The 26,798-nt window shown below is 46.1% G+C and overlaps 2 protein-coding genes across 2 annotated transcripts in view; one reads left to right on the plus strand and one right to left on the minus strand.

Annotated features, from left to right (window-relative positions):
• COQ6 (coenzyme Q6, monooxygenase) overlaps window positions 1-15,271 on the plus strand; it is a 28,196-nt gene extending 12,925 nt beyond the window's left edge. Inside the window, exons 6-13 of the mRNA XM_075194590.1 lie at window positions 6,424-6,554; window positions 7,892-7,999; window positions 10,068-10,130; window positions 11,646-11,753; window positions 11,865-12,067; window positions 12,150-12,265; window positions 12,942-13,108; window positions 15,149-15,271. Of these exons, the coding sequence (XP_075050691.1) occupies window positions 6,424-6,554; window positions 7,892-7,999; window positions 10,068-10,130; window positions 11,646-11,753; window positions 11,865-12,067; window positions 12,150-12,265; window positions 12,942-13,108; window positions 15,149-15,178 (926 nt within the window). The 3' untranslated portion in view covers window positions 15,179-15,271. The remainder of the gene's footprint in view (window positions 1-6,423; window positions 6,555-7,891; window positions 8,000-10,067; window positions 10,131-11,645; window positions 11,754-11,864; window positions 12,068-12,149; window positions 12,266-12,941; window positions 13,109-15,148) is intronic.
• Window positions 15,272-19,173: 3,902 nt separating this feature from the next.
• ENTPD5 (ectonucleoside triphosphate diphosphohydrolase 5 (inactive)) overlaps window positions 19,174-26,798 on the minus strand; it is a 30,370-nt gene continuing 22,745 nt past the window's right edge. Inside the window, 8 exon segments of the mRNA XM_075194600.1 lie at window positions 19,174-19,881; window positions 19,966-20,081; window positions 21,414-21,470; window positions 21,540-21,680; window positions 22,345-22,446; window positions 25,186-25,241; window positions 25,328-25,407; window positions 25,503-25,585. Of these exon segments, the coding sequence (XP_075050701.1) occupies window positions 19,795-19,881; window positions 19,966-20,081; window positions 21,414-21,470; window positions 21,540-21,680; window positions 22,345-22,446; window positions 25,186-25,241; window positions 25,328-25,407; window positions 25,503-25,585 (722 nt within the window). The 3' untranslated portion in view covers window positions 19,174-19,794.

The following is a 26,798-nucleotide window of genomic DNA, read 5'->3' on the forward strand; positions in this document are numbered from 1 at the left end:
CTGTTACAGGGGAATGTGAGGGATGTTACTGACATACAGGTCATTGTCTGGTGAGTCTCTCCTTCATTCTGTTACAGGAGAATGTGAGGGATGTTACTGACATACAGGTCATTGTCTGGTGAGTCTCCTTCATTCTGTTACAGGGGAATGTGACAGATGTTACTGACATACAGGTCATTGTCTGGTGAGTCTCTCCTTCATTCTGTTACAGGAGAATAGTGACAGATGTTACTGACATACAGGTCATTGTCTGGTGAGTCTCTCCTTCATTCTGTTACAGGGGAATGTGAGGGATGTTACTGACATACAGGTCATTGTCTGGTGAGTCTCTCCTTCATTCTGTTACAGGGGAATGTGAGGGATGTTACTGACATACAGGTCATTGTCTGGTGAGTCTCTCCTTCATTCTGTTACAGGGGAATGTGAGGGATGTTACTGACATACAGGTCATTGTCTGGTGAGTCTCTCCTTCATTCTGTTACAGGGGAATGTGAGAGATGTTACTGACATACAGGTCATTGTCTGGTGAGTCTCTCCTTCATTCTGTTACAGGGGAATGTGAGAGATGTTACTGACATACAGGTCATTGTCTGGTGAGTCTCTCCTTCATTCTGTTACAGGGGAATGTGAGAGATGTTACTGACATACAGGTCATTGTCTGGTGAGTCTCTCCTTCATTCTGTTACAGGAGAATAGTGACAGATGTTACTGACATACAGGTCATTGTCTGGTGAGTCTCCTTCATTCTGTTACAGGGGAATGTGAGGGATGTTACTGACATACAGGTCATTGTCTGGTGAGTCTCCTTCATTCTGTTACAGGGGAATGTGACAGATGTTACTGACATACAGGTCATTGTCTGGTGAGTCTCTCCTTCATTCTGTTACAGGAGAATGTGAGGGATGTTACTGACATACAGGTCATTGTCTGGTGAGTCTCCTTCATTCTGTTACAGGGGAATGTGAGAGATGTTACTGACATACAGGTCATTGTCTGGTGAGTCTCTCCTTCATTCTGTTACAGGGGAATGTGACAGATGTTACTGACATACAGGTCATTGTCTGGTGAGTCTCTCCTTCATTCTGTTACAGGGGAATGTGAGAGATGTTACTGACATACAGGTCATTGTCTGGTGAGTCTCTCCTTCATTCTGTTACAGGGGAATGTGAGGGATGTTACTGACATACAGGTCATTGTCTGGTGAGTCTCTCCTTCATTCTGTTACAGGGGAATGTGAGGGATGTTACTGACATACAGGTCATTGTCTGGTGAGTCTCTCCTTCATTCTGTTACAGGGGAATGTGAGAGATGTTACTGACATACAGGTCATTGTCTGGTGAGCTTCTCCTTCATTCTGTTACAGGGGAATGTGAGGGATGTTACTGACATACAGGTCATTGTCTGGTGAGTCTCTCCTTCATTCTGTTACAGGGGAATGTGACAGATGTTACTGACATACAGGTCATTGTCTGGTGAGTCTCTCCTTCATTCTGTTACAGGGGAATGTGAGGGATGTTACTGACATACAGGTCATTGTCTGGTGAGTCTCTCCTTCATTCTGTTACAGGGGAATGTGAGAGATGTTACTGACATACAGGTCATTGTCTGGTGAGTCTCTCCTTCATTCTGTTACAGGAGAATAGTGACAGATGTTACTGACATACAGGTCATTGTCTGGTGAGTCTCTCCTTCATTCTGTTACAGGGGAATGTGAGGGATGTTACTGACATACAGGTCATTGTCTGGTGAGTCTCTCCTTCATTCTGTTACAGGAGAATGTGAGAGATGTTACTGACATACAGGTCATTGTCTGGTGAGTCTCTCCTTCATTCTGTTACAGGGGAATGTGACAGATGTTACTGACATACAGGTCATTGTCTGGTGAGTCTCCTTCATTCTGTTACAGGGGAATGTGAGAGATGTTACTGACATACAGGTCATTGTCTGGTGAGTCTCTCCTTCATTCTGTTACAGGAGAATAGTGACAGATGTTACTGACATACAGGTCATTGTCTGGTGAGTCTCTCCTTCATTCTGTTACAGGGGAATGTGAGGGATGTTACTGACATACAGGTCATTGTCTGGTGAGTCTCTCCTTCATTCTGTTACAGGGGAATGTGAGGGATGTTACTGACATACAGGTCATTGTCTGGTGAGTCTCTCCTTCATTCTGTTACAGGGGAATGTGAGGGATGTTACTGACATACAGGTCATTGTCTGGTGAGTCTCCTTCATTCTGTTACAGGGAAATGTGAGAGATGTTACTGACATACAGGTCATTGTCTGGTGAGTCTCTCCTTCATTCTGTTACAGGGGAATGTGAGAGATGTTACTGACATACAGGTCATTGTCTGGTGAGTCTCCTTCATTCTGTTACAGGGGAATGTGAGGGATGTTACTGACATACAGGTCATTGTCTGGTGAGTCTCTCCTTCATTCTGTTACAGGAGAATGTGAGAGATGTTACTGACATACAGGTCATTGTCTGGTGAGTCTCTCCTTCATTCTGTTACAGGGGAATGTGAGAGATGTTACTGACATACAGGTCATTGTCTGGTGAGCTTCTCCTTCATTCTGTTACAGGGGAATGTGACAGATGTTACTGACATACAGGTCATTGTCTGGTGAGTCTCTCCTTCATTCTGTTACAGGGGAATGTGAGAGATGTTACTGACATACAGGTCATTGTCTGGTGAGCTTCTCCTTCATTCTGTTACAGGGGAATGTGAGAGATGTTACTGACATACAGGTCATTGTCTGGTGAGTCTCCTTCATTCTGTTACAGGGGAATGTGAGGGATGTTACTGACATACAGGTCATTGTCTGGTGAGTCTCCTTCATTCTGTTACAGGGGAATGTGACAGATGTTACTGACATACAGGTCATTGTCTGGTGAGTCTCTCCTTCATTCTGTTACAGGGGAATGTGAGGGATGTTACTGACATACAGGTCATTGTCTGGTGAGTCTCTCCTTCATTCTGTTACAGGAGAATAGTGACAGATGTTACTGACATACAGGTCATTGTCTGGTGAGTCTCTCCTTCATTCTGTTACAGGGGAATGTGAGAGATGTTACTGACATACAGGTCATTGTCTGGTGAGTCTCTCCTTCATTCTGTTACAGGGGAATGTGAGGGATGTTACTGACATACAGGTCATTGTCTGGTGAGTCTCTCCTTCATTCTGTTACAGGGGAATGTGAGAGATGTTACTGACATACAGGTCATTGTCTGGTGGAGGCACTTGTAATACTTTGCAATAATATTGAAAAACATTGGAGGTTATTGCCCACACCTGCCAGGACTGGTCAGACTGGTGGTCAGTGGTCTTACACACACTGCTGGCTGTAGTGCTCACATAGTGCCTGTTCTAATAGGAGAAGCATGGTCTATTCTATTATAACAGGACTCTGTTGGGCTCCTAGTGCCGGGTGGAGCACCCGGGAAATAGGTGCTGGGGGAACATTGTACTGGAATCTGATTGCTTGCACCACGTTATTAGATAACCCCATGTCTATAACTGGCACTGTTCTGTAAAGCACTTTCACCAGTGCTTGGAATCCTTATTTTTCAGGCATCCATTGGGAGACACCGGAAAACATTGGTGTATACTCTAGGGATGCATGTGGGCACTAAGATGTATTTTACAGTTCACGTAGCTCCCTACCCTCTAAACTAAACGGTGGCCTTTTCAGCAGAGGGGTATAGTGTCCCAGTGAGGCAGGGTCTGTTTTTGACTGGGGCTGCTTGGTAGGCATTTTTTTACTTTATTTTCGGATTTATTTATTTAATTTTGTCTCCTGAGTTGCATCGGCAGTATTCATTGTCCGCAACGGCTGATGTTTCTGTAGCACATCGCACAGGCTGCTAGGAGTGGAAGATCGCATTACAGAGATGGTGCGAACCTCTCATTCCCGACACAGCGCTAATTCCGACTGTTTCAAAAACAGATGTGCGACAAATGAACATGCCAAGACCCCTAAATGACGTCACTTTCAAGGGTGACTGTAGTATTTGTGCTGTTAAAGGGGTAACGCAAGGAGGAGGCGCCTGTACAATATGTTTTACTAATGCTTCTACATTGTACAGCCGATGTCTCCTTGCATTACCCCTTTAACACGACAAATACTGCTGCCCCCCTTGAAAGTGACGACATTTAGGGGTCCTGGCATGTTCATTGTTCGCACATCTGTTTTTGAAACAGTCGGAATTAGCGCTCTGTCGGGAATGAGAGGTTCACACAATCCATGTCAGGGTAAGTCTGGTCAGGTTTTTGGTAGTCGCACTAACGTATCCAACCCCTTCAGGGAGTCTGACAGGTGCCTGTGTTGCCAGGCCATGGTCCTGTGACGGCAGGCTCAGAATAACCGGCTTGGGTCAGAGGTCTAGCCACTTCAGTACAAGGCCTGGTTTCGGTTTCCTCTTTAGAAAGAATGTTAGAATCCCCTATAGCAGCAGGAGGGTGATGGTGCCACAACCTGGCAATGAGTCAGATTCTGAGGAGAGCGAAGTGCTTGTTGGGTCAGATGTGGAGGACTCCTCCACCTCTGATCATCAGGAGTGGAGGAACTGACACAAGCTGTGCACCAGGTTTTAGACATCTCAGGGATGGTGGTCCTTGAGACTATGGTGCTTTCTTTAAGTGGAGGCTGAAAAGCACTCTCTCTTGCTTCTTCCTTCCAGCTGGTTGATTAGTTGGGTGAGGCTTGGAACTCGCTGAACTAGAAGTTCCAGGTGTCCCATAGGCTACAGTCCTGTTATCCTCTTTCCTCTGAAGAAATTGGTAACCGGCTCCTAAGGTGGAGGCAACTGTTGTACAGTTGTCTGAGGCAACTACCTTCCCCATCCTCAGTGCAGACATGCTTAAGGATGCCCTCGACCGAATGGTCTGGCCCATCCTTAAGTCCATTTTTATGGTGGTGGGAGCCTCCTTAAGGTTACCCTTGGCCTCTGATTAGGTGAAGAAAGAACGCTGGTCCGAGCAGCATTCAGAGGGCTTGCTAGCTGGCAGCCCATGATCTCAATTGCTTCCTTTGGTGGAAGCAAATTCAAAGAGCCACGGAGTATCTTGGGGAGGCAGCTCTGGACTTGGGACTGATTGGGGCGCGGATATCTGCCTCTGCTGTCACAGCTTGTAGGACTCTCTGGTGTAAGTCCTGGGAGGCTGACGTGGACTCTAAAAAAAACTCTCAAGTAATTTTCTTTTCATGGTGGTGTCCCGTTTGGTCTATAGCTTAACAACCTTATTAGTCAGGCGACAGGAGGAAAATGTGCTTTCCTTTCTGTTAATGCTCCAAAAGAGAAGGTGTCCATTTTTCGCTCTTTTCGGTTCTCCGGTAGATCACAGAATCAGCACTCCAGAGGGCTGTCGTCTGCCCCAAGGGGTGCAGCGTAGACAGCAGGCCTGGTCTGTCAACAGGCAGTCGGCATGATGGGCATTCTGCCCATCCGGGATCCGCAGTAATGGGACCTTGTCTACTACTCTTCCGGAATCGGTGGTTTGATTCCACCACAGATGCCTAGGTGAATTGAATCCTGGACACCGGGGATACAGAGATCTTCTCAGGTATCCCCCTACAGATCTTTATCACAGGGCTTCCCGCAAGTTGGACAAAACATTGTGCTCTGCAAGGGGCCATCTACTCCCCGATTTCTTCAGGAGTAATTATCCCAGTTTCGGACCATCAAAGAGGTTTGAGTTTTATTCCAAACTGTTTCTGGTTCACTTAGACCAATCCTGTAACTCGAATCTATGAACACCAAGCTGCGGGTGCCCAAATTCAAGATGGAGTCCTTGAAGTTGGTAATTCCTAGCTTGGAATGGGACATGTATTTACGTGTTCCCACCTGGGAGGGTCATCACTCCCTTCTCAGGTTTGCGGTTTATTCAAACATTACCAGTTCAGGGCTCTTCCTTTTGGTCTCACCTTGGATCCTTACACCATGCCCCAAAGTTTCCCTGATGTCTCCCAATGCACTAATCTGGGTAGAAGTACGTTCTGCCTAAACAATATTTGCCGTACATAGACACACACAACAGACTGTAGTATGCGCACATGTAAAAGCTCACATCAGAATAAATTAAAATAAATAAAAGAACAACCATTAACAGTATATAATAATTGATAGAAATATTTATTCAAAAGCATTTTTGTGCTTTTTTTTCTGTTTTTAGTTAAAATACATAAACAAAAGGTGCTTGCAGTGCGTTTCTATCTTACTTGCATACAGATGCTCTATCGCATGTTAATAGACAGAACACAGTGCAGGATATATGCACATGTATAAGTGCAATATAAAGTCACATCATAATGCATGCAAAAAAAAATTTTTATTAAACAAATTAACGAGTAAATGCATGAAACAGGATGTTCTTAACCCTGATCACTGCTGCAGTTATTATGTTTTATTCTTGTGATTCCAGAGCGTGTTGAGGTTCTCTATCGAAGCCGTGCTGTGGGGTACACCTGGCCAGCACCGTATCACAATGGAGAGGGTAGTCCATGGGTGCAGATAGAGTTGGCAGATGGACAGAGGCTACACACAAGACTACTGGTGAAGACCTGGGTCCAGACCACCTTCAGCTCATTAAATGTTTTGAAGATGACTTTTCCCAGATAGGCATTGTGCTTTAGTTATTTATTGTTCTGAAAAAGCTGACTGTAGTTTTGCCCCCAAAATAATTTCTGTTCCTCGACATTCTCCTAAGAGTGAGTGATGAAGAAGTGATTGTGCCTATGAAACTACTTCTCGCAGGTCTTCGGTTTTCCAGGGTTAATAGTCTACATCAGAGGTGTCCAAACCCAGTCCTCAAGGGCTACCAACAGTACATGTTTTCAGGGTTTCTTTAATCATCCACAGGTGAGTTAATCTATTTGGCTCAGTCAGTAATTATCACACACAGACAGAAATCCTGAAAACATGCACTGTTGGAAGCCCTTGAGGACTGAGTGTGGACACCTCTGTTCTAGATGGTACCCTGATCAGAAACTCGCTGCCCCCACCTGCTTTATACAGTGCAGGGTCCTTTAGATGAAAGAGTTTTACACTTTACTTGGCTGCTCACAGACATTCAGGGGGCAGTAATAGGGATTAATACAGGGTTCAGTCCATACAGTTCAATGATCCCCCACAATAATCCAAGATAGTATTTATCCCTCCACAAAGGATTCAGTTAACACTCAGCTGTCCACAAATGCAGCTCCTGAAGCAAGAACAAATAACCCCAATTTGTCCATAGAGTTAACACTTATATACTATATTTTTGGGAGGGTATTTAAGGATACTATTGAGAAATACATAGGTACTGACAGCTTGCCCCTCTTCATTACTTTGGGGAAACTGGCCCTGGAATGGCTGGGAGGGCGCCCTGCTAGTTGACCCTTGTAGAGCAGTTAGCACCGCACATTGCTCCCAGTAAATATTTTATCTCCTCTCTCGATGTACAAGCTGAGACCAGCCTTAATTCAACCCACAAATTTTATATATAAAAAACAAATTACACAATGCATAATGGAGTAAATTCAGTGTAACCAATAGATTCTCGCTACCTCTTTGCATTGTATATTCATTTTTCCAGCTGTGCATTACACATCTCCAATTCCTGGTGCGAGGGCATCATGTGGCCACAACTGATATTACAAGTCTTATGTACAGTGGGGTACATATAGGTTTATCCTTTCTTATGGTGCCAGCGCTGCAAGTGAGATAGTTTGTAACCTCAGTCACACTTATGGGAAGGGTCTAGTACATGAAAGCCGGGCTGAGCAGTATCCACTGTACTTGGGTTCATCAGTTCTAGACACTGTCCAGGGAAAGTGATAGGATAACAGATCGTCCTACACTAAGAACTCTACTGTACATAACCTCACTGTATGATTTCATCCTTGCAGATCGGTGCAGATGGACACAATTCCATGGTCCGCAGTGCAGCGGGAATGAAATGTATTCACTGGAGTTATAATCATGTTGCAGTAGTTGCAACACTGGAGTTATCAGAGGTAAGTGCATGAACATAACATTATAATCACTAGGGAGCAGCAGTCACAGGGGTAATAGAAAAAGAGAACCTCGCTTGTATGTTTTATATCAGTGAACTGCAGCCAGTAAGGAGAAATGACGGGAATCCCCATCTCCTATAATAATGAGTCAAAGGAATGGTAATCTCCTAGGCGCATATTTAGTGTCAGGGGGAATATATAAACTTGTCAGATGGGCAAAGTTGTTGTATATACAAAATAGATCAATTTAAACCAAGAAGGTTGGCGGAAGGAATTGTGTGTTGTATGTAACTTCACTATCTCAATTTTAATATCACTACACAGTATTTTACAACACACATTCTGTCCAAGTGGTAAATGCATTGCAGTAAATGTAAATTGAGAACCACAAGCGTAGAAAAATAAAATCCGTAATTTCAATGTCCAGAAAAAAGTAAATCCTTCGTTCTATGTTGAGTCTACTTTAAAGTGCTGATAATAATCAATTCCTTTATCTGTGTAGTCCATACAGGGGTAATAGTAAGATTACAGTCACTATAGTGTAGCATGTTAGGGTGTGATATAGCTGACAGTATAATGGTACCTGGTTCACGTCCTAATTACTGGAAGCTGACAATATTGGGGGGTGGGGGAGTGATATCAACAGGCAAAGGAGGTAAAATAATATTGTTATGATGATTATAAAACGTATGTACTTGAGAAGACCTGTCAGTGAAATATGGTAGTGTACAATGAGTATATGTGACAGGATAAACCTCCTATGAAACCCTGTTTGTTGTGTTGCTGGGGGCCGGCTAGACTTGCAACCGTCCCCTCTTTTTATCTCAAATGCGCCCCTCCTGTCACAGTAGAAGGAGCCTGCAGCCGCCACTAGGCACCTACAACAGCTTCCATCTGGGTAACTCTCGTTGCTGGTTCCCCTGACCTCTTAACATCAGATCAGGGTTGCTGTGGATGGTTCCTCCTGGCCTAACACGCTGGCCAGAGCTGCAGGTAGTGGGCAGAGCGTTGGTACTGGATACTGGGTCCCAACCTCAGAGCAGCCGGATAACGGATTAGATTTGGTCTAATCTGTAGGTCACAGGAATAACAGCAGGTAAATTGGCGTCAAAGCAGGTTCTTGAAGCAGTGATGTTTTATTATTATTATTATTATTATTATTATTATTATTATGTTTTATTAGCTCAAGTGTCCTCATAAGGACAGTTACAGACACTAGTTTGAGGTACTAGTGATATCCAGAAGTACAGCTGGTATGGTAAATTTCAGTGTAAAACAGGGCTCTTTAAATACAGTTTTGGGACACTAGCCTGGTAGGAGGTAATCCGGTCTCCTGTTCCTTTAACCAATCCAGACTTATTCATGCAGCCTGCACATAAATCAGCCTGGAGGGGTTTAACACCTATTTACATTGCTGCTCCCGGCACCACTACCTCTGAGGTGTTCTATTGTATGTTTATTATCAGGATAACATTTCTATAATCTTGCTTTAAACGCAATTTAACTTGCAAAATTCATTCATCTGTGATCACTTGCATAGAGAGTCTAATAGCAAATATCATCATCATCATTTATTTATATAGTGCCATTAATTCCGCCGTGCAAATATAATTACCTCTTCCTATCTTTCAGGCTCAGACGTTTTGGTCACTGAGCAATGAAAAGGTCTAATTAACATGAGATTACCTGTCATGTGACAGTTGCAAAACCCAAAAATGACAAACTGTCTCAGAAGTCCATACATTTCCATACAAGACACATACCACTTAAAAAGGATAAGTACATTTGCAAAGATACACAGAGGTGCACTGCAATCCTAATTAAAATAAATATCTTCAATAAGTTATTTATAAGTGATCCAGCCACAGTATAATTACCACCATTATATTTCTGGGCATGGTTTTGGTATTAGTTGTTCCTCCAGCAGGACACACTGGTCACCATGCTGTTCAGATCCATCATTGTGAGGAACCTTTATGTACAAACAGCATTTCCACATTGATTAGCACTTTAGCTTGAATTAAAATAAATATAATTGTGTTAATATTTTGTGCATTTTCCTTTGCAGTCTACTGACAACAACGTGGCCTGGCAGAGATTCCTGCCCAGCGGACCCATCGCTCTCTTACCGGTCAGACACTGCTCTCTTCTCTCCATGTCTGTGTTATTCTAATGAGTGGCCTTTAGTTGTACTCTATGGACATGCCTCAGATGACATTTAAGGATTGCCCCGGTTCCTCTTTCATACGGGGGCCCATTTATTAATTAATGGGGTTTTGACATCACAATGATGACAGCAGATTTATTTGGTAATTATTTATTAAAAAAACATCCCGGAGCTGCGCATCTGATAGAAGGCTGTCCCAGCGATGATTTCACGTAACGTAAAAGTTCTTTGGTCTCTTTCTCCTCTCCGGTCACTATTGCAAAGTTGCTTTACGCTTGAGGAGACATATTAGCAATAGTGACCGGAGGGGAGAGCAGGGATCCCAATAGGATTCAGAAGACGTTAACAATTACCGAGAGGTTCAAATCAAAGCTTTGATTTGGTAAATGAGGCATCATCGCAATCACCATATGGGGACTGCATTTGCATACGATGACCATAGGACCACAACAGATATCTGCAATCCTATTTTTACACATAACCTCATTATAAAGTAATGTTGTTATCTGATTTTCAGTTCTTAGGAGCTTGATAAACAGGCCCCACAGTGTGTCCTCCGCTCTCTCCTACGGTGTGCGCTCCGCCCCGGTTCCCGCGCTCTCCTACGGTGTGCGCTCCGCCCCGGTTCCCGCGCTCCCCTACGGTGTGCGCTCCGCCCCGGTTCCCGCGCTCCCCTACGGTGTGCGCTCCGCCCCGGTTCCCGCGCTCCCCTACGGTGTGCGCTCCGCCCCGGTTCCCGCGCTCCCCTACGGTGTGCGCTCCGCCCCGGTTCCCGCGCTCCCCTACGGTGTGCGCTCCGCCCCGGTTCCCGCGCTCCCCTACGGTGTGCGCTCCGCCCCGGTTCCCGCGCTCCCCTACGGTGTGCGCTCCGCCCCGGTTCCCGCGCTCCCCTACGGTGTGCGCTTCGCCCCGGTTCCCGCGCTCCCCTACGGTGTGCGCTTCGCCCCGGTTCCCGCGCTCCCCTACGGTGTGCGCTCCGCCCCGGTTCCCGCGCTCCCCTACGGAGTGCGCTCCGCCCCGGTTCCCGCGCTCCCCTACGGTGTGCGCTCCGCCCCGGGCTCCCCTACGGTGTGCGCTCCGCCTCGGTTCCCGCGCTCCCCTACGGTGTGCGCTCCGCCTCGGTTCCCGCGCTCCCCTACGGTGTGCGCTCGCCCCGGTTCCCGCGCTCCCCTACGGAGTGCGCTCCGCCCCGGTTCCCGCGCTCCCCTACGGTGTGCGCTCTGCCCCGTTTCCCGCGCTCTCCTACCTAGAAAAACATCTGCAATGACAGATGACCATAAATGTGGCAAAATCCCGTTAATTAATAAATGGTCCCCACAGTGTGCGTTCCGCTCTCTCTTACGCTCACTTGTACCATGTGTATGATGAATGTAATGCATTCTGTTATATCAGTGGAACAAATCTTGTTTGTTCTTGTTTAGTGTTTCCTTGGATAATAATCCATCTTTGTTCCCGTTTTGTGGGGCTTTATTACGTCAGCTTTCAGACACTTGCAGCTCCTTGGTCTGGTCCACGTCTCCTGAACACGCTTCCCAGCTACTGGAGATGGATGATGAGAGCTTTGTGGACGCCGTCAACTCCGCTTTTGTGAGCAGATTTTCTTTCCGAAATAAATGATTTCATCACAAACCGTTTTGTGAAACATAAGATAAAGCAGTGTCTGCGTGGGGCTTAATCCCTCTCTCCATCTCTTCTCAGTGGAGCAGTGAGCATCATTCAGATTTCATTTCTGCTGCTGGATCATTACTGCGCTCAGCGGTGTCCTTGTTGATGCCTTCTGGAACTTCTGCCCGTCAGCTTCCTCCCAGTGTATCCCGGCTTGGTAAAAAGAGCAGGGCAGCCTTCCCTCTGGGATTGGGGCACTCCACGGAATATGTTCGCCAGCGCGTGGCATTAATTGGGTGAGGCGATGGGAGTGGCTTATGGTAAGAGATTGTTACAATTTCTGTATTCTAAGCAGTGTTGCATTGTCTCTACTTGCAGGGACGCTGCACACAGGGTGCATCCTCTGGCTGGTCAGGGTGTGAATATGGGCTTCGGCGATGTGGCCAGTCTAGTGCATCATCTCAGCAGCGCAGCATTTGACGGACGAGATTTAGGTAATTATATTGCTGGCGTCCTATGAGCAGTATAGACCCATCTTCTCCCTCGTGTCTGCTGGATGATAACAATGTAATACTTTGTATTCTCTGCTCCAAGTGTAGTGTGTGTCGAGTGCTTGAGGAGTAATTGGAGGAACCCCTCATCATTGGACGCCTTGTGCGACTCGCAGTTTTATGAAGCTTAGATTGTTCGTAACATCTCAACAGTTTAGTAGAAAGACAGAAACGTGTGAGAGGGTGATGCCCTGTAAATACCATCCATGGCTTACCAGGTGCCTGCACGTTACTATAGAGGACATTGAGTTTATTATTTCAACAAAAAAACTATTTCCAGGGAACTGTTTTAAATTCCCTACTGTGTTAACAGAACTCTAACATTCACTTATATTCATTTATACATATTTACTACAGCTGTTGTCATTTTCCAGTAAGAGTTAGGATCTTTCTTCTTGTAAATTAGACATTTGAACCAGAATGCCAGTCTTCCAGGAGGCATTCAGGGTCTGCTCCCCTTAATGTCACCCTAACTTCAGTCTCTGGGGGACAGGCAGGAGGTCATAGTGAAAGCAGCACCTGACTAAATGTCCGCCCGCTTGTGTACCCTTCTCTATCACCTGAATACTGGATTCTTGTGGATCTGCTCTGTAAGATTCTCAGATTTTTAATCTTTTAGGATCAACGACACACCTTCTGGAATACGAGACCGAACGTCAGAGGCAAAACCTTCCTTTAATGGCCGCTATTGATATGCTAAAGAGATTGTATAACACAAATCAGCCTTCCATAGTTTTGTTCCGGACTCTCGGCCTGCAGGCTACAAACGCAGTTCCTCAACTAAAAGTATGTTGTATACGTCCCACACCCCTCCTTTCCCCCTGTATTGTGAGTAATCCCCCCCCCCTTGTATTGTGAGTAATCCCTCCACCCCCCCTGTATTGTGAGTAATCCCCTCCACCCCCCTGTATTGTGAGTAATCCCCTCCACCCCCCTGTATTGTGAGTAATCCCCTCCACCCCCCTGTATTGTGAGTAATCACCTCCACCCCCCTGTATTGCGAGTATACCCCCCCCCCGGCCCCTGTATTGCGAGTATACCCCCCCCCCGGCCCCTGTATTGCGAGTAATCCCCCGGCCCCTGTATTGCGAGTAATCCCCCGGCCCCTGTATTGCGAGTAATCCCCCGGCCCCTGTATTGCGAGTAATCCCCCGGCCCCTGTATTGCGAGTAATCCCCCGGCCCCTGTATTGCGAGTAATCCCCCCCCCCCCCCCGGCCCCTGTATTGCGAGTAATCCCCCCCCCCCCGGCCCCTGTATTGCGAGTAATCCCCCCCCCCCGGCCCCCTGTATTGCGAGTAATCCCCCCCCCTGGCCCCTGTATAGCGAGTAATCCCCCCCCCCGGCCCCTGTATTGCGAGTAATCCCCCCCCCCCGGCCCCTGTATTGCGAGTAATTCCCCCCCCCCCGGCCCCTGTATTGCGAGTAATTCCCCCCCCCCCCGGCCCCTGTATTGCGAGTAATTCCCCCCCCCCGGCCCCTGTATTGCGAGTAATTCCCCCCCCCCCGGCCCCTGTATTGCGAGTAATCCCCCCCCCCCCGGCCCCTGTATTGCGAGTAATTCCCCCCCCCCGGCCCCTGTATTGTGAGTAATTCCCCCCCCGGCCCCTGTATTGTGAGTAATTCCCCCCCCGGCCCCTGTATTGTGAGTAATTCCCCCCCCCCCCCGGCCCCTGTATTGTGAGTAATTCCCCCCCCCCCCGGCCCCTGTATTGTGAGTAATTCCCCCCCCGGCCCCTGTATTGTGAGTAATTCCCCCCCCCGGCCCCTGTATTGTGAGTAATTCCCCCCCCCGGCCCCTGTATTGAGTAATTCCCCCCCCCCCCCCCGGCCCCTGTATTGCGAGTAATTCCCCCCCCCCCCCGGCCCCTGTATTGCGAGTAATTCCCCCCCCCCCGGCCCCTGTATTGCGAGTAATCCCCCCCCCCGGCCCCTGTATTGCGAGTAATTCCCCCCCCCGGCCCCTGTATTGTGAGTAATTCCCCCCCCCCGGCCCCTGTATTGTGAGTAATTCCCCCCCCCCCGGCCCCTGTATTGTGAGTAATTCCCCCCCCGGCCCCTGTATTGTGAGTAATTCTCCCCCCCCCCGGCCCCTGTATTGTGAGTAATTCCCCCCCCCCGGCCCATGTATTGTGAGTAATTCCCCCCCCCCCCCCGGCCCCTGTATTGTGAGTAATTCCCCCCCCCCCGGCCCCTGTATTGTGAGTAATTCCCCCCCCCCGGCCCCTGTATTGTGAGTAATTCCCCCCCCCCGGCCCCTGTATTGTGAGTAATTCCCCCCCCCCGGCCCCTGTATTGAGTAATTCCCCCCCCCCCGGCCCCTGTATTGTGAGTAATTCCCCCCCCCCGGCCCCTGTATTGTGAGTAATTCCCCCCCCCCGGCCCCTGTATTGTGAGTAATTCCCCCCCCCCCCCGGCCCCTGTATTGTGAGTAATTCTCCCCCCCCCCGGCCCCTGTATTGTGAGTAATTCCCCCCCCCCCCGGCCCCTGTATTGTGAGTAATTCCCCCCCCCCCCGGCCCCTGTATTGTGAGTAATTCCCCCCCCCCCCCGGCCCCTGTATTGCGAGTAATTCCCCCCCCCCGGCCCCTGTATTGCGAGTAATTCCCCCCCCCCGGCCCCTGTATTGCGAGTAATTCCCCCCCCGGCCCCTGTATTGCGAGTAATGCCCCCCCCCGGCCCCTGTATTGCGAGTAATGCCCCCCCCCCCCCTGTATTGCGAGTAATCCCCCCCGGCCCCTGTATTGCGAGTAATCCCCCCGGCCCCTGTATTGCGAGTAATCCCCCCCCCCCTCCTCCTCCTAATGGGTATTTGTGTTATTTTCAGGAGCAGATTATGGCCTTCGCGAGCAAATGACTACACTCACCTCGCACATACATCGTCTGTTTTACTTATTTCAGAATTATTTTTGTTGATTTATATTGTAAATAAAACAAAAACCTACTGTGACTCTTATGATCCAAATGGGAATATACTGATCACACAAGATAAGTGTAGTGTGGGATGTGATCTGCATATTCATCATGTACAGCTGATCAGGAATTAGTTAGGACACTTCTGTGCTGAGATGAAGAGAATAATGCTGACATATTAATTTCCTTGTTTTCTCTTTCATCCTATCTGGGGGACACTGCGTACAATGGGTTGTATGTGGGGAGCTTAACAAGTTCATTCATTTGTTTAATACTTGCTGACAGACTCCTCCCCTCTGCAGCCCCCTCTATCCCCAGTGTTTGTTGAGTGCCCACGGAGTTGGGCTTACGGCTACATACACTGGCTGGGATACTAGATACTAGCAGGACCAGGAATGCCAGAAGTCATTAAATTACAGCCTTGGTTCATTGGTTAGACTTCTGTCGCAGCAGTCCTGGCGAGAAAGGAATCTCTCCACGCAGAGCTTCAAACACTGTGCCGGCAGTGGATTACCTGATATACATCTCAGGGCGTTCTGCCAAGGTCACCAGGACCCCGATTCTATTCAGGACCAGAGCTCCTACGGTTAAGGTAGCCGTCATGACAATGCAGGGGAAGTTCCATATGGGACACCTGCCCCCTCCTCCTCTCGGGACCGTTATGGTCGGCTACAGACTGTTCAGGGGATTCTCATCCAGAATTTTGGCCAGGACACCTGTGGTTACCACTGTATCACGGGGCACACAGTACTTCGTAGGGGGGTGTGAGCATTAGTCTATCTCAACTATTTTTTCTCCTAGTTCTCGCTTTCCACAGATGACTGCAGGGAGAGTCTCTGGCTCAGTTCCGGACGGTTCTGGCGTTGGCTTTTCCTCTCGGACTTGCTCTGTTCGTTGCAGAGACCTGGGAATGTGCAAGAGGTGCGGACCTCTCCCTAGGGGTTCTGCACACAACCATCAGGTATTCTTTCCTTACCACTTTCATTGAAACCTTGCGTGCAGCTGAAGTGCGGTTGCCACGTGGTAGTTTAGGACCTTGATGCAGGGTATAAGGCCAGAGGCCCCTTGGGGCTATACCATATTCTCCATTTTATGCGAGGTAAGGGCTGTTGCGTACAGTCCCTTAACTCAAAACCAAATAAAAACAATTGGGCTGCATCTATCTTTGGAGGGCCCGTGGAGTCTGTGCTTTTCTTTATTCAGTCCCTTCACTCAGCTTACGCTGCATTTTAGGGTTCAAATTGAATCCGGAGGTTCTGGTTCTGGTCCCGGTCCCTCGGGAACTGGCTTCTTCTTTGGACCTTATCTCAGCGGGTTTTCTTTAACATAGGGTTCATGCCTCCAACATTAGGAGGACTGGTTGCTGTGCGTATGGTTCCATATAGAGAGTGGGAAAGGCTGGCTGCTAAGCAGACCATCACTGAGCGTTCTGTCCGACAGGTCTTCTCTGTCAGGTCGGCCTGTGTCAAATTGTCTTGGCGCCAATTCTACCCGTTCCATGGGGGTGATCTAGGCTGCACTTAATGGTGTTTAGCGGATCAACTTGGCCGAGGAGTCATATAGTCCTCTGGCTGTCATTTCACATACGTAACCAAGATACTGTTGGCCCTACGGCCGCGGTTGCGTGCCGGGCTGTCAGAGCGGTCCCTCCCTAGGGGGGCTGCTTTAGAACGTCCCCATGGTAGCTGTGTCCCCCAGATAGGATGAAAGAGAAAAGAGGATTTTTATACTTACGATAAATCCATTTCTCTGATTCCATCTGGGGGACACTGCGTTCCCTCCCTTCTGCTCTTTGGTGGTGGTTTCCCCTTCCTTGTGCCTTTTGTATTACACTGAGGCTAGAGGGGGTTGCAGAGGGGAGGAGGTTGTCAGCAAGTATTAAACAAATTAATTAACTTATTAAGTGCCAACTCCAAGCTTCTCACACACAACCCCCTGGTAGCAGTGTCCCCTAGATGGAATCAGAGAAACAGATTTATTGTAAGTATAAAAATCCTCTTTTCTCCATCGACGTAAGCGTCACTTTACATATTCAGCTATGTACATTTATTATAAGAAACTTTCTACAAACCGCCTCCCAGCAATGACCTCTGCTTTGAATTTGGTATAAATCTATTTAAAATGTTATCGCTACATGAAGCCAGTGGAGTACTGGAACAAACATTCTATGTATTACACACAAGCACACTACCTGGCCACAAGTATGTGGACACCTCTGCTAATTAGCATAGTACTGTGTGTCCGGTCCAGTGTTTGTCTACGGCGGCCATCTTTAAATGTGCTCTGACGCTGGGAGCGGGTAATTCACTGGCGCTAGGCCCTGCCTGCGTGAAATAGTTATTTAAAAAGGTATGTAATTAAAATAAAGGTGTTTTTAAATATGTGCTGCGGCGCCAGAAGAGTAATACCAGCAGCATTCAGTGGGTTAACCTCCCCGCGGAGTGAAGAATATATTTTTAAATGTAATGAATGAGTGTATTTAAGGTATGGGCACTGCAGCCCGGTATTCCTGTCTCGTACTGGACACTGGGAGTGCACATGTATCCTTTTCATATTGTTCATGTATTGATTTATTATGTATATGTAATATACCATGTTGGAGGAAACTTGTTTTCGTAAGAAAAAAAGGGATTCCAATGCTATTTAAGTCTTTTCATCAAAGTGACCAACACATCTTTTTGTATTCTGTCCATTTAAAAAGATAGGGGACTATCATCATCATCAGCTATTTATATAGCACCACTGATTCTGCAGCGCTGTACAGAGAACTCACTCACATCAGTCCATGCCCCATAGGAGCTTACTGTCTAAATTCCCCAACATACACACACAGAGAGTGAGTGAGAGAGAGTAGGGTCAATTTAATAGCAGTCAATTAATCTACTACTATGTTTTTTGAGTGTGGGAGGAAACCGGAGCACCCGGAGGAAACCCACGCAAACACGGGGAGAACATACAAACTCCACACAGATAAGGCCATGGTTGGGAATTGATCTCCTAACCCCAGCGCTGTGAAGCACAAGTGCTAACCACTCCAGCCACCAAATAATGTAACGGCAAGTAATTTGGGAAATCACAAATTGATGTAAATTTTAAGTTTAAACAGCATTAAATCCAAGTTTAGAGAATATTACATCCTGATGCTAAACCTCAGATGTAATATCTCAGACTTTCTGGAGCCAGGTAAGATCAGGGGCCTGGGCTACCCCCTGCCAGCATGTTTACAGACACAGTATGTAAAGAGCGATTATACCATCTGAACTTCTGTATGATCACTAGAACCTCCAACTAGTGAGTAATAAATATCACTGCTTGAAGATTCTGCCTGACTGAAATTGCTGCTATACAACTGATGGACCCAATATCGTTATCTGTGGTTTGTTTAGTGCAGCATTGTGAAGTATGTTCAATTTGCCATTTAAAAAAAACAAATAAGAAAAAATTCAATTTAAAGCTTAATGTCTCAGGTTAAAATCAAATTATAAACATGATTCACAATAAAGACAGACAATTATTCTGGGGTACAATTTAAATCACCCCCATTTTTTCCAATAACTTTTAAAATTTCAGGATTCCGACGGTAAAACATTTATACATTTCTCGTTTAGGCTTGTTCCTTTTTTTTTTTAAATACAACCAAAACATTTGTGAATTCAGACCAAAATGTTTGTTTAATCAATTCTGAGGCTCATTAAAGAATGTTAATCCATAAGGCACCTTGGTCACAGGTCAGACCGTCCAATGTCCTGGTAGAGACCCCCCCCCGTGTTTTGGCCATTGTCATTGTAGCCACCCTTTGATACACTGGATTAGTATAAGAGAGATCAGGCACTGCCTTGTGGGACAGATCCATCTACAACCACGTTGTACGAGGAAAGGTTGGGTAATTTTACCCAGTTTGATGACCGTACAGGATTTTATGTAACAATAAAGACTGAATATTAGAATAATTAATTTAATATTACGATTAATCTCATTACATTTCTTCCACAAATAGCAGCTTGTTACAGAGTTCAGACAAAGAACTAATAATAACTAGGCTTTCTTATCCTACCCATAAATGACATTGTTAAAATGAGATGGTTCAGTGGTTTATCAAAAAGACAAGAAAGTTATTCTGTAGTCCAATATTTTAAATTAAAATAAGTTATAAAACTAAACAGAACTTTAAAATAAAAATCTATGAGAAAGTGCGGATTGTATAAAACCAGCGCTGTATTAAGAGGCGGAAGGTAAACTGTGAGCAAATCCTCACGCTAGGAATACAGCGCCCCCTCTGGCTGTGGATGGTGAAAATCAGAAAATACCAATTATGAAACGGTGAATTAAACATAGAAATGGGGATGACCTATAGAAGAGGAGATAAATTATCCTCATTATTATATAAATCCCACGTTTATCTCCACTTCACCACTATAAAGTGGTGGCGAGTTTATACAACATGGAGTTCAGAAAAAAACCAAAACATTTAAAAGGATATTTTAACTCCACATTTGTAGAAACCCATGAAATGTACCAGACCAGAAGAGTATAAACCGCAGTATACGCAGATGGATTCTGTTATCCTGAAAGAGCCAGAGATTGCAGCACACAGAAGACGGCTCCCAGCGCCCAGCTCATCTCCACATCCTCAATCTTTTTGGTTAACTGAAGAGAAAACAAGAACAGTTATTATTCATAAAGAACCAAAACAGACAAAAAGCCCCATTACGGACACCAGATGCGCTTTACCTTCAGCGCCGTCTTCTCCTCAAAGCCAAATCCTTCCCTTAGTAGAGCTGTGATATAAGTGAGATCCATACACAAGAACGGGCTGTGAGACGAGAAGCGCTCCATGTGATCACAAACTGGGGAAAGATTTGTAGACAAATTTACCGATACAGCACTTAACTTTTGGTGACGGTCTCTCCACATTTGAAGTTAAATTAAAATAATCTAGCATTTATTATTAACATTCTAAAAACAGATCTATTTTATGTTCTCGTCACTTTTCATATTCCCACTGTGGCTGGCTCTGCCTCTCTCTCCATCACCCTCTGTACCTGTAGGATATAAGCTCTCAGGAGCAGGGCCCTCCTTCCTCATGCTCTCTCTCCATCACCCTCTGTACCTGTAGGATGTAAGCTCTCAGGAGCAGGGCCCTCCTTCCTCGTGCTCTCTCTCCATCACCCTCTGTACCTGTAGGATATAAGCTCTCAGGAGCAAGGCCCTCCTTCCTCGTGCTCTCTCTCCATCACCCTCTGTACCTGTAGGATGTAAGCTCTCAGGAGCAGGGCCCTCCTTCCTCATGCTCTCCATCACCCTCTGAACCCGTAGGATATAAGCTCTCAGGAGCAGGGCCCTCCTTCCTCGTGCTCTCTCTCCATCACCATCTGTACCTGTAGGATGTAAGCTCTCAGGAGCAGGACCCTCCTTCTTCATGCTCCATCACCCTCTGTACCTGTAGCATGTAAGCTCTCAGGAGCAGGGCCCTCCTCCCTCGTGCTCTCCATCACCCTCTGAACCCGTAGGATGTAAGCTCTCAGGAGCAGGACCCTCCTCCCTCGTGCTCTCCATCACCCTCTGAACCCGTAGGATGTAAGCTCTCAGGAGCAGGACCCTCCTCCCTCGTGCTCTCCATCACCCTCTGTACCTGTAGCATGTAAGCTCTCAGGAGCAGGGCCCTCCTCCCTCGTGCTCTCCATCACCCTCTGTACCTGTAGCATGTAAGCTCTCAGGAGCAGGGCCCTCCTCCCTCGTGCTCTCTCTCCATCACCCTCTGTACCTGTAGCATGTAAGCTCTCAGGAGCAGGGCCCTCCTTCCTCGTGCTCTCCATCACCCTCTGTACCTGTAGGATGTAAGCTTTCAAGCGCAGGGCCCTCTTTCCTTGTGTGCTCCTTCTACTATTCCATCACCCTCAGTACCTCGTGGCTGCTTCCCTAGCCCTGTTATCTTAAGCTTCGGCCTACTTCTTGCTGATTACAACCATCACTCACTGTCCCGCAAATAATTTGATCTGCATTACCATGTTACCTGTATTTTTATTCATTCAGTATGTCTGGTGTTTGTATTTTGTTCTTCATGTATCATGTTGTGTTATGGATCACTGCTTTCTGAATATGTCATGAATGGCGCTGCGGACCCTTTGTGGCGCCTTATAAATATAACATAATAATAACAATAATAACCCATAGTTTACCTTCTTTGGCTTTTCGAGCAAAGTCCTGGACTTCCACCACTCCACCCTCCTCATAATCTGAAAACAACGAGACAGGTCAGAAGATGATCATCTGGGCTCCTCATACCCGAGGGGATGTCAGCTCACCAATCAGACTGGTGTCCACGGCCCGGTCGTAGTAATAGGAAAAGGCATAAAATGGACTTTCTCGAATTTCATCAACCTGGTGAAGCTTCCCCTGTACAATGGGCAGTACCTCCGAATAACAGGCATCAAATCCAGCGAGACCTGGACAGGAGCAGAGAAAGTGAGGAGAACATGGTCATTATACAGCAAGGCCGATTCCACCCTCATCTATAATATAGTTATTGTCCTGGTCAGATTCCCAGATACGCAGGATATCCATGGTAGCCAATAGTATAACTTCCAGCAGCAATGTGACCAATGTATTTAGAGACCACACTTTGCATTTACAGAAAAGGGTCTCATAACAATTGTGTCTATTCAGGACTGGCCCCTATGGAAATAATGCCCCCTCCAATCTGGAACTGCTCTTCAGTTATAGGTCAGTAATGAGTGGGGTCCAGTATAGAAAGTCATGTGGGAAAATATTTGTTAGAACAGACAGTGGCCTTAGATGAAATCAGTTATTTCCAATATTTAATACATTATGACTTGGTCAAGGGTACAAGTTATCTCTCGACTCAGACTTAGAATCCATTTCTCCAAGGCCTGAGGGATACTGGGCCAGCATCCCCAATTGTAAAGCGCTACGGAATATGTTGGCACTATATAAATAAATGATGATGATGATGCTCTCCTGGTATAATACGCTAAAGGTGAGTACATTAGCTCTCGCTCTGCAGGGTGACAAACCCTTGGTACAAAGATTGGCTTCCAACTGCGTTATTCCTCTCATAGCCGTCTCATTGATTAATACACGTTTACTTACCATCAGAGTGCCCTCCGTATCTATAGGTGGCTCCAACAAACGTCCACTGAGCATCCAAAACTGGGGGAAAGCAGTGACTGCGGAACATCTGTTTCTGTTGGGCTGAGACAGAAATGTATAGGCTACATGAGTTCTGTATGTACTATACGCATGTATATTACATGTTCATTGTGGATTATTATTATTATGGTAGATTTCTAAGACGCCAAAGTGCTCCGCAGCGCCGTACAGTGGGGAAAACAGTACATAGATAAATCAAGGACATACAGGGCAGACAAAATAACTGCAGACATGAAAACAAAGGGTATGGAGGACCCTGCTCATTAGAGAGCTTACATTCTAAGTGGAAGAGGGCACAGCTGTAACAAGAGGAGCGAGTGGAGACTGGGATAGTTGTGAGGGTGCATTAGTGTGAATAGTATCATCAGGGATAAGGTCAGCTCTAAAAAAGAGATGGGTTTTCAGAGAGCGTCTAAAGATTTGAAGGCTGTGGGAAAGTCTGATTGAGTGTGGTAGGGAATTCCATAAGTGGGGAGCAGCACAGGAGAAGTCTTGTAAGTGGGAGTGAGAGGTGGTTATCAGAGACAAGGCGCAGGTCAGAGGTAGATCTAAGAGAACGGAAGGGAGATTATTTTTATATGAGATGTATGCAGTGGTAGTGTTGTTGTTGAGGGCTTTGTAGGTAAGGGTGAGTAATTTGAATTTGCTTCTGGAGGACACAGGGAGCCGGTGTAGGGATCTGCAAAGTGGTGCAGCAGATGTGGAGCGATGAGAGAGGAAGATCAGTCTTGCAGCAGCATTTAGGATGGATTGAAGTGTGGATATATGGGTGTCAGGAATGCCAGATAGCAGGTGGCTGCAATACTCAAGACGGGAGATGATTAGAGAATGGATACGTTTTGGTAACATGTTGAGTAAGAAAATGGCGTATTTTGACAATGTATTTAAGGTGGAGTCGACAGGACTGGGAGAGTCTGGATATGAGGAATAAAGCAAAGGGTGTAGTCAAGCATTGACACCAAGGCAGCAGGCTTGGAAGACTGAGGAATTTGTGGTGTTATTGACAATGAGGAAGATTTGAGAGCCAGTGGTGACTCTGGTAGGAGGGAAGATAATAAGCTTTGTTTTGGACATGTTGAGTTTTAGGTAGCGCAGGGATATCCATGTGGAGATAACAGAAAGACAGTTGTTTACCCGAGATAGTACAGAAGGAGAGAGGTCAGGGGAAGAGATATAGATTTGGGTGTCATCAGCGTAAAGGTGGTATTGGAAGCCGAATGAGGGAATTGGTGTCCAAAGAGAAGAGGTGTGTAATGAAAAAAATAAAGGGCCAAGAACAGAGGCTTGTGGGGGGACCCCAACAGATAGTGGGAGTGGAGGGGAGGATGTGCCAGAGGTAGAAACACTAAGGAACTATGTCACAAAGGTCAAGGGTGTGTAGGAGAAGAGGGTGATCAACAGTATCAAAAGCGGCAGAGAGGTCCAGGATAATGAGTATGGAGAAATGACCCTCAGACTTTGCAGTAAGTAGATCATTGATCACTTTTGTGAGAGCAGTTTCAGTGGAATGTTGGGGGCAGAAGCCTGACTGCAGAGAGTCTAGAGTGGAATGAGACGAGAGAAAGTGAGACAGCGTCTGTACACTAATTGCTCAAGTAGTTTGGAGGTAAAGGGGAGGAAAGAAATAGGGCTGTAGGTGGAGAAAGAGGCTGAACGAGAGATGGTTCCTTTAGAATTGGTGAGATGAGCGCATGTTTAAAGGAGGATGGAAATGTGCCAGTGGAGAGAGACAGGTTGAAGAGGTGAGATAGAGGTGGAGGAGAGGGAGCGGAGAATTTGGGAGGGAATAGGGTTGAGGGAACAGGTTGTAGGGTGAGATGATGAGATAAGCGGAGAAACTTGTCCCTCAGACAGGATGATAATGAGCGTTAAACGTCACCTGTGATTCAAGAATTTTCAGGTTGACATTTGTTATGATGTAATCGTAGCATATTTACGGGCGATGAGAGTGAGTCAAGGTCTATGTAGCCCTTTGTCATAAGCTCACTAAGGGAGAAAGGAGAGCTGGGTGGCCCAGTGTCAGAATGTGATTGGTAGAAACTAGACCACTTCAACATAGAGCCATTGCTCCATCGCCACGCTCTGACACACATTGGTTGCTCAGTCTAGGGGGTAAATGTATTAAGTTTAGATTTCTGCAAGTCGCCCGAAAATTTGGCGACTTGCAGAAATCGGAACTTAATACATTTACCCCCAGGTCTTGTTTTGGTTAGATTATAGCAAACCAGAGATGGTGGTAAATGCAGAAGCTCACCAAAACCTGTTACATATAGGTTACTGATCATAAGCCAATCAATGAATTAACCTTTCTTAGTGCATAGAGCTTTTCCCGGTGTTTATTCACAGCAGGGGGTCCAAGTGGTGACACGAGGACCCTCCACACCTTTATTGTTGCACTCCCAACTACCTGTAACTTCCTTTTGTACAAAGTATTCCCCTGTGAAGACACTACAAATGCTAAATACATTTAATATATTGAGATGACTTCAAAATTCCTGGACTAATACTAAGAAGATTGTGAACACTATTTTTGTTGCACTTATTTGTTGACTTGATTTCTTGTTATTTGTGATATCAGCAGGTGGTCACGTGAGACCAAAAGATTGTTGTATTCCTCATTGAGTACACACAGTTCTGCACTCTTTGTAACTTTACAAATCTTGCTTTGATTGAATTTATGTAAGAGTTTGTGTCAATATCTACACATTGTAAAACAGGGGGCACTATAGATATGCCGTAGTTATGTGACATTTCAGGAAAATATACAATACAGAGTTTTACCTGCAGACGCTCTTAGCACAGCCAGACGAGCTTCCTTCAGCCCAAGACCCAGATAACTGCAAAACACACAATTCCATCTGATATTAACTACAGAACACACACGGACTGCCTGTAATGATCTCCTCGGATTACACGCACATACCTGTGTGTGTACAAACGGTATGTGCTGTTAAAGAGCTCAAAGGAAGCCAGAAAGTCCCGTGGTGTCTGATCCAATGTCGCCTGGAAACACCAAGAAGCAGTAAAGACAGAGATGAAGATATCACATACAGCAACATACAGTATGAGAAACAAGATGAGCTCAGGACATTGTTTACCTTAGACAGAGGCAGGAAGGTGATCTGCGTGGAGCCTCCACCCAAATCCAGAGTCCCCACACTGTGATCTCCGTGTAACCGACCTACAACACAGTCAGTTCCCCAACAGTATGACCCATTTAGAGAAAAAAAAACAACACACAACTGCTTGACTGACCTACAGTACAGCACAATAACTAGATTGTCCGACTGACCTACAACACAATTACTGGACTGGTCGACTGACCTACAACACAATTACTGGACTGGTCGACTGACCTACAACACAATGGGTGTAGTACAAATTAACGGTGATGTAAACAACGACAGTGTTTTCACCTACATAATAATTAGGATACAGAACAGAGCGTCATGTAAGAAAGACCTACTTAGCTGTAAACAGACAAAGGGCAGATCCGATGTGCGGAAAGGGCGACACTTCCAAATACGATCTCTTCCAACCGCGACTTGGATTATTATTTTTTTAAAGCGGCAATGCACGGACCATGTATTGCTAACCGTAACCCGCAACCTAACCCTAACCTGCAGACTAAGTCTAACCCCTAACGTAAAGGTAATACTTACATGGGTCCCTGCATTGCCGCTTTAAAAACCGAAATGTTGTGTAAACACTGTGGGTGTCCTTTACTACCGCAACACAATAACTAGATTGTACGACTAATCTACAGCACAGACAATTACCCGACTGTGCAACTGACTTAGAGAACAATAACCAGATGTGCTGTTTGTATTCTCTTAAATATTTCAATAAAAACAAATTGCACAAAAAAAAACCAATCCTCTTGGAACTTAAATCATTAAAGTAGAAAAAATTATAAAAACAGAAAGACCCCAGCTTGTCGGGCTTCAAACTGAGAAATTCAATTTTAACTGTTACAAAATACAGAATCCATCATATTTCTAAAACATAGTAAAATGACAAAATGATCCGGCTAAAATAAAAAAATACTGCTACTAAAATAGTAATATAATTTTTACTAAAAAGAAACTAGAGGAGAAGAGAGAGAGAGGGGAGAGGATAGAGAGAAGAGAGGGGAGAGGATAGAGAGAAGAGAGGGGAGAGGATAGAGAGAAGAGAGGGGAGAGGATAGAGAGAAGAGAGGATAGAGAGAAGAGAGGATAGAGAGAAGAGAGGGGAGAGGATAGAGAGAAGAGAGGGGAGAGGATAGAGAGAAGAGAGGGGAGAGGATAGAGAGAAGAGAGGGGAGAGGATAGAGAGAAGAGAGGGGAGAGGATAGAGAGAAGAGAGGGGAGAGGATAGAGAGAAGAGAGGGGAGAGGATAGAGAGAAGAGAGG

This window comes from Mixophyes fleayi, unplaced genomic scaffold (assembly GCF_038048845.1).
Source record: "Mixophyes fleayi isolate aMixFle1 unplaced genomic scaffold, aMixFle1.hap1 Scaffold_65, whole genome shotgun sequence".
Classification (NCBI taxonomy): Eukaryota; Metazoa; Chordata; class Amphibia; order Anura; family Limnodynastidae; genus Mixophyes; species Mixophyes fleayi.